Source organism: Petaurus breviceps, unplaced genomic scaffold, assembly GCF_028583685.1.
Source record: "Petaurus breviceps papuanus isolate PSGF00001 unplaced genomic scaffold, PetGlider_PUasm1.0 446, whole genome shotgun sequence".
NCBI classification, from domain to species: Eukaryota; Metazoa; Chordata; class Mammalia; order Diprotodontia; family Petauridae; genus Petaurus; species Petaurus breviceps.
In genome coordinates, this window is record NW_027186338.1 from 355119 (window position 1) to 362301 (window position 7183).

Below are 7183 nucleotides of genomic sequence, written 5' to 3' on the forward strand. Positions count from 1 at the left end.
CTGTGAGCTGAGGACAGTTATTGGACTGTGATGGAGGGGGGACTGAGACAGGACACAAGGATGGGGAGGAGCAATGGGGACAGTTCCTGTACAGCTACTGGGTGTAGCCATTACCAGACACCAGGGAGCTGCAGAGGGTGGGAGAAAGGAGCAGTGCCAGAGAGGAGCTGTAATGCCCTGGGGAAGCCTGGCCAAGGTTCTGGGGAGGAGCTGCTGACTGATGGGGAACCTTATGGTCTAGGGGAGAGAAGTTTCCTTTAACTCATATATCAAATTCTAGATTGGGAATCATGTGAAATTAAAATTAAATTAAAAATTAAAAAAAATTTTTTGAGGTCACATTTGACCTTAGCTCCTCCTGACTCTAAGGCCAGGGTTCTGTCCACTGTGCCACCTAAGGGCCCATCTAGGTGCTTTCTAAAGGATCCTGTAGCTAATCTGTTCCCATGGAAATCATATCCCAAAGTTCCCAGATCGTCTGTGTAGAGTCAATTGGGGAAGAAAAATGAGTTTTCCCTAGTGTATGGGGACCATCCAAATCGAACAAATACGGATTAGGCATTTGTTATGGAAAAGAAACTGTGCTAAGAGCTGGAGACCCAAGTGAAGCTGTAAGATGTTCCCTTCACTCCAGGATCCCATGTTGCAATATGGGGAGATGTCCCAGACTGGAGATTTCAGCTGTAAATTGAATGGAAAAGTCTCATGGTCCTCAGAGGGCAGCAGCAAAGTGATGCTAATTCATCTTCACTGAAGCCATTTCTTCAATTCAAATGACCTCAATGTCTCAGGCTGAACCTTGGGCCATTTCTAAGGACTTTGGTAGCAGGAGTTTCTTCAGTAGTTGTGGTAACTGTGCAGATGGGGTGGGAGTGAGGGGAATCCCACAATATTAATAAAAACACTAGGAAAGAAAACAAACTCCTTTTGTTGTGCCAGCTTTGTTGCCTACAAATTCCTCATGATGATCAGACACTCTTCACCGTCACTGTGAATTAGAAGGGCATATAATAAGAATCATGAGTGATGGGCCAGTGCTTCAGGCTAGAGGGGAGGGTAACCCTGCTGCAGTCACTGAACACATTTGTGAATCACTTCCAGGCTGGTTCCAGGCTGGTCCTGAGCTTTGTTGGCATCTTGGAGGTTTTCAGAGCTCATAGTGACAGGATAGGACCCAACTCCACTAGGACATCCCCATCCCAGGATCCCAGAAGGGATTGCTGCTGAACTCACACAGCTCAGGGTTCTGGGCTATCCAAGAGATCAGATCACTGGGGCCTGTCCTTTGGGCAGAAAACTCCCTCCCTGAGCTGTTTTGCATGGCTCACTCCCAGCCCCTGAAGCTACTGCTGAGAGCAGCTACAAAAAGGCAGCTGGGCAGGAAGATGCTGGGCAGCTCAGAGCTCAGGCACATGGACATGGGGTCCCAGGCTCAGCTGTTCTTTCTCCTCTTGCTCTGGATCCCAGGTGAGCCAGGAAGAGCAGACACAGCATTGCCTTTTGTCCCTCTGGGCAGAACTCAGAAAGTGTGGGGTTCTGAGGGTCAGAGAGAAAAATAGGCTCTGCACTGGTGATTGTGGGGGCAGGGCCCAGCACAACAAAGTTTATTTCTCAGCCCTGTCAGAGAGATTTCTCCTGCTGTAAATGGGAACCTGAATATTTCTCGTGATTTATCTTGTCTTTGTGATTCCAGATGCCAGAGGGGCCACTGAGCTCACCCAGTCTCCAGCCTCCCTGTCAGTGTCTCCAGGAGGGACAGTCACCATGTCCTGCAGGGCCAGTCAGAGCATTAGCAATTACCTACACTGGTACCAACAGAAACCAGGCCAGGCTCCCAGGCTCATCATTAAATATGCTTCCACCCTGCACTCTGGGGTCCCAGCTCGGTTCAGTGGCAGTGGCTCTGGGACAGATTTCTCCCTCTCCATCAGCAATGTGCAGGCTGAGGATGCTGCAGACTACTACTGTCAGCAGCATTATAACTGGCCTCCCACAGTGCTACAGCTCTGAACAAAAACCTGCCCAGGCAGCTGCTGAGGGAGGCATCACTGCCCAGGGCCTCCTCCTCCCCGACAGCTGGGGCAGGGGCAGCTTGTCTGGGCTGCCTCAGGGGAGGCTTGAGAGAGAGGCTGCGGGTGGCTGTGACCACTTCTGACCTGGATTTCTTTCCCAGACAAGAAGCATAGAGTGATACAACCTAAATAATAAGAAAACACCCCAAATGTGGGTTTATCTAACCCAGACATGACCAAGAATTCCCTTTCCAAATCCTCAGCAAGGGCTCTTATGGCCTTAAGGAGAGACCTCCAGGGCAGGGGAACCAGGTGCCTAGGGAGCTAGGTGGTCAAGAGTGGTACAGGTGTTATGTAGACAGGCATGTTGTCAAGAAGACCTGAGTTCAAATCCAGCCTCAGACATTCTCTAACTGTGTCAGGCTGGGCAAGTCACTGAACCTCTGTTTGCCTTAGTTTTCTCATCTGCAAAATGGGGATCATCAGAGCCCCACCTCCCAGGTCTGCTGTGGGGATCCTGTGAGATCATGATGGTAGAGTGCCTAGCACTGTGGCTGGCCCTCAGTAAGCACTACAGACACGGTCACTGTTATTACTGTTCCCCTTCCAGGAACGCTTCATCCCCTGCACTATTACACGGCTCTCATTGCTGGGGAGTCTCCTCTTGGTTTTCCTCTAAAGCTGCCTCTCTGCACCTTCTGCTCTTGCTCCTCTCCCTGTGGTTTGGCACCAGGCAGAACAGGTCCCAGCCCTCTGCCTTGGGGCAGCCCTTGGATGCCTGAAGGCTGTCCTCACACAGCCCCATGGGGGTCCTCCCCCACGCTAAGCTTACATCCTTGTTTCCTTCAGGCAGCCTTTCTTCTCTTGGCCTCGGGTCCTTTTCCCAACCTGCCTGCCTTGCTCTGGCTCAACAGCAGCCTGAGTTCATTCTCAGATGGGGTACCCAGGAGGGAAAGCACAATTGCAGAGATGTGCTACCCAGGGAAAGACTAGAGCAGCCTGGGACCCAGGGGGAAATGGGTTACCCCGCCTCTTGACAGAGAGGGGATAGACACAACATACAGGGACGTGCATTTCGGGCATGGATCCTCTGCAATTCATTTTGTTTTACTCTGTTGAGTTGTGGTTTCACTAGGGCAGAATACCATGAAAGCACTGCAGTCTGTCTAACAGTCACTGGCGTCTAGTCCTTCCGGCTGTGTAGATGACAACTCCACCAGGCATGCCCATGCAATGCTGCCCTTTTGTCAGGTCCTTCCTAAGTCCGCTTCAAGGGCTTCCCAAACCAATGGGGCCCTTCTTCATCTTTCTGCACGTCACCAGGACATAGTGGAGCATATGGATCATCCAACAGCTGCCCCATTCTCTTGCCTCTTGCCATAGTTTTTGAGCTGATATTTTTCATGATCTACTTTAGTCTACCCCTCTTAACAATTCCTTGTTTCTCTTTGTTTTTTCCTGCCTCTCCACTGACTTCTCTAAGCACCGCTAGGACCTATCAGGACAGTAATGATGTAAATGAAAACCAAAACACCACAACAGAACTGAATCCCTGGAAAGACCAAGCTGGACCTGGGAAAGGGGTGGAGAAATTGGACCTTCCTCCCCTCATTTTACACTGTTTTGATTTATTGGTTCGTTTTACTAAACTATTCCCACATACCTATAATATTTTATTATTTGTATTGCCCAAAGGACAGATGTATGCTTCATTGTATATAGGAGGAGGCAGAGATATATTTGTAAATAAATGTAAAAATAAAAGGTATTAAAAATTAAGTAAAAATAAAGTAGTCATAATATGGCATTTATGGTTGGGCTACCTCCTTGTTGAAAAAAAAAACTCTAAGCCCACTCTCTTCCTTTTTTTTTTATGTTTTGCTTGAAAAGGGGTCTTACTGAGTACTAGAAGAGGCTGGAATATGTTTCTTAATTAATTTTAAAATTTTAATGCAAAAATGTAAAATAAACATTTTAAATATCAAAAGAAGCAGTCATATTATAGATTTTATCAATCGTTGTGTCCATCCATTCTCTGCCAGGAGGCTGGTAACACACTTCATCCCAGGTCCTCTGGAGACATGCTTGCATTGCTCATTCTCCTGGTCAGACTTTTCTTTCTCAGATTTGCTAAATTCTTATGCAGATCATACCCTCTGACTACAGGTGTCCTTCCGGTTCTGTCCTGGTCCCTATTCTCTTCTTCTATCCTACTTCCCTTGCTGAGATCCTCAGCTCTCATAGATTTAATTACGATTGTTTTGTTGACAATTCACAAGTCCACCTTACCTGCTATCATGTGTCTGCTGACCTCCAATCTGGCATCTCCAATTGTCTTTCAGACATCACAGATTGAAAGACCAGTAGTCATGTCAAGCTCAACATGCCCAAAACAGAACATGCTGTCTTTCTCCTCAACTTTCCCCCTTCCATTACTTTTCCCAATCCTGTAGAGGAGAACAGCTCTCTTTGTTTGGCCTTCAAAGCCTTTCACAACCTAGGCCCCACTACCTTTCCAGTCTTCTTTCACCTTCACTCCCCAACACGTCCTCTTCAGTCCAGTGACACTGGCCTCCTGGATGACCCATGAACAAGACACTCCATCAGCTGACTTGGACATTTTCTCTGGGTGTCCCCAGGCCTGGAATGCCTCCCTCCTCAATTCCACTTACTGATTTCCTTGACAAAACAGCTCAGGGAGGGAGGCTTCTGCCCAGTGATCTCCCCTCTTGGATAGCCCAGAAACCTGAGTTGTGTGAGTTCAGCAGTCCCTTCTGGGACCTTTGGATGGGGGTATTCTGGTGGAGTTACATCCTACCCTGTCCCTATGAGCCCTGAAAACCTCCAAGATGCCAAAAGCTCAGGATCAGACTGGAAGAAACCTGGAAATGATTCACAAATGCGTCCAGTGACTGCAACAGGGTTACCTTCCACTCCAACCTGAAGCACCCACCCATCTTTCATGATTCTTATTATATACCCTTCTAATTCACAGTGATTGTTAAGAGAGTCTGATCATCATGAAGAATTTGTAGGTGTTAGAGCTGGGACAGGAAAAGGAGTCATTTCCTAGCTTTTATATAAATATTGTAGCATTCCCCCTCACCCCCACCCCATCTGTGCAATTACCACAACCCAGGTCCTTGGAAATGGCACATGGTTCAGCCTGAGACATTGAGGTCGTTTTTTTTAGAAGAAAATGCATTAGTGAAGAGGAATTACCATCACTTTGCTGCTGCCCCCTGAGGACCATGAGGCCTTTCCATTCACCTTGAAGCTGAAATCTCTACTATGGGACATCTCCCCATATTGCAGCATGGGTTCCTGGATAGGAGGGAACATCTTACAACTTCACTTGGGTCTCCTAATAATTCTTTTGTCTTGGGATAATATTCTATATCTTGGGAAAGCCCTTGGATGCCTGAAGGCCATCCTCACACGGCCCCATGGACTCCCCCACACTGAGCATCCCTGTTTCCTTCAGGCAGCCTTGCTTCTCTTGTCTGCAGGAACATTTTTAATCAGTAAACCTGTTTCCGCTATTTTTCCCAGTATCCCGGTAGAGCAATAGAATTCGGGCCTTCCTGATTCCAGGTCCCCTACCCTATCCCCTGCACCACCTAGCCATCTCTAGGCACTCGTGGTTTCAACCCACTGGAAATACTCTAGTCTGTGGGAACATTCTTAATCTGTAAGTGTGTCCTCTTTGTTCTTCCTAATATCCCAGTAGAGTATTGGATCTAATAAGATTCAAGAGAAATTTATCAGCCAGAGACTGAGGAGGAGAGAAATGCTGATGCCAGGGCCAGGGTCTGTCTGTGTGTAAAGGTCTCTCATTTCCTGCGAGCTGAGGACAGCTATTGGACAGTGGGCCCAGGGGAGGACAGAGAGAGGACAGGAGGGACAATAGGGGAAGAGCAATGGGGACAGTTACTGAACAGCTACTGGATCCAATCTCGACAAGGCATGAGGGAAACACTGTGGGGCGCGAGATAGGAGCAGTGATGGAGAGAAACTGCAACGCCCTGGGGAGCCCTGGCCAAGGCCCTGGGGAGAGGCTGCAGATGGATGGGGAACCTTATAGTAGAGGGGAGAGATGTTTCCCTTTACTTCTTTTTCAACTTCCAGGTTATGAATTGTGTGGCCTTGGGGGCTTTTTAATAAAAATTTTTGGAGGTAGTCAGGTTAAGTGACTCTCCCAGGGTCACAAAGACCTGCAGCTACTCAATGGCTCAGGTCACTTTTCAACTCAGGTCCTCCTGACTCCAAGCCTGTTCAATGTCCACTACAACACCTAGAGTCTCCACGAAGGTGCTTTTTAAGGGACTCTGTGGCTCCTCAGTTTGCACGGGAGTTCCCATCCCAAAATTCCCAGATCATCTGCGTAGAATCAATGACGAAGATGAATGAGTTTTCCCTAGTATATATGGGCTCATCATAAATAAATAAATCAGTGAATTAAAAAATTACTGATTAGGCATTTGTGATGAACAGAACACTATGCAAAGGGCTGGAGACCCAAGAGGAGCCGTGAGATGGGCCCTGCTCTCCAGGGGCCCCATCTGCAATATGGGAAGATGTCCCATAGGGCACATTTCAGCTGCAACATGGATGAGAAGGTCTCATGGTCCTCATGGTGCAGCAGCACAGTGATGGAAATTCCTCTTCATTGATGTAATTTCTTCCAATCAAACCATATCAGCTTCAGAGACTGAACCATTGACCATTTCCAAGGATTTTGGAAGCAGGAATTTTCTTCAGCAGCTCTGGTATTTGGGCAGATGGGAGAAAAAAAACAAAAATATTTATATAAACACTAGGAAATGACTCCCTTCTGTTTCAGTGACTCCAGTGCCTACAAAATCCTCCCTGATAATGAAAAACTCATAACAATCACTTTGAATTAGTAGGGAGTATAATAAGAATCATGAGAGATGGGCAGGTAACTCTGTTGCAGTCACTGGACACATGTGAATCACTTCCAAGCTAGTCCCAGTCTGGTCCTGAGCTTTCTTGGTGCCTTTGAGGCTTTTAGGGCTCATGGGGACAAGGTAGGATCTAACTCCACTGAGATATCCCCATCCCAAGGTCCTAGAAAGGCAATGCTGCACTCATCCAGCTCAGGGTTCTGGGCTATCAAAGAGACCTTTGGGCAGAAGCCTCCCTCCCTG

The 7183-nt window shown here is 47.6% G+C and overlaps 1 gene segment (V, D, J or C); it reads left to right on the forward strand.

The window, feature by feature from the left end:
• Positions 1–347: 347 nt before the first annotated feature.
• On the forward strand, positions 348–2263 carry LOC138171473 (immunoglobulin kappa variable 3-15-like). The segment is given in 2 exon segments: positions 348–1467; positions 1694–2263. Coding segments are annotated over 2 exon segments (465 nt in total).
• The last annotated feature ends 4920 nt before the right edge of the window (positions 2264–7183 follow it).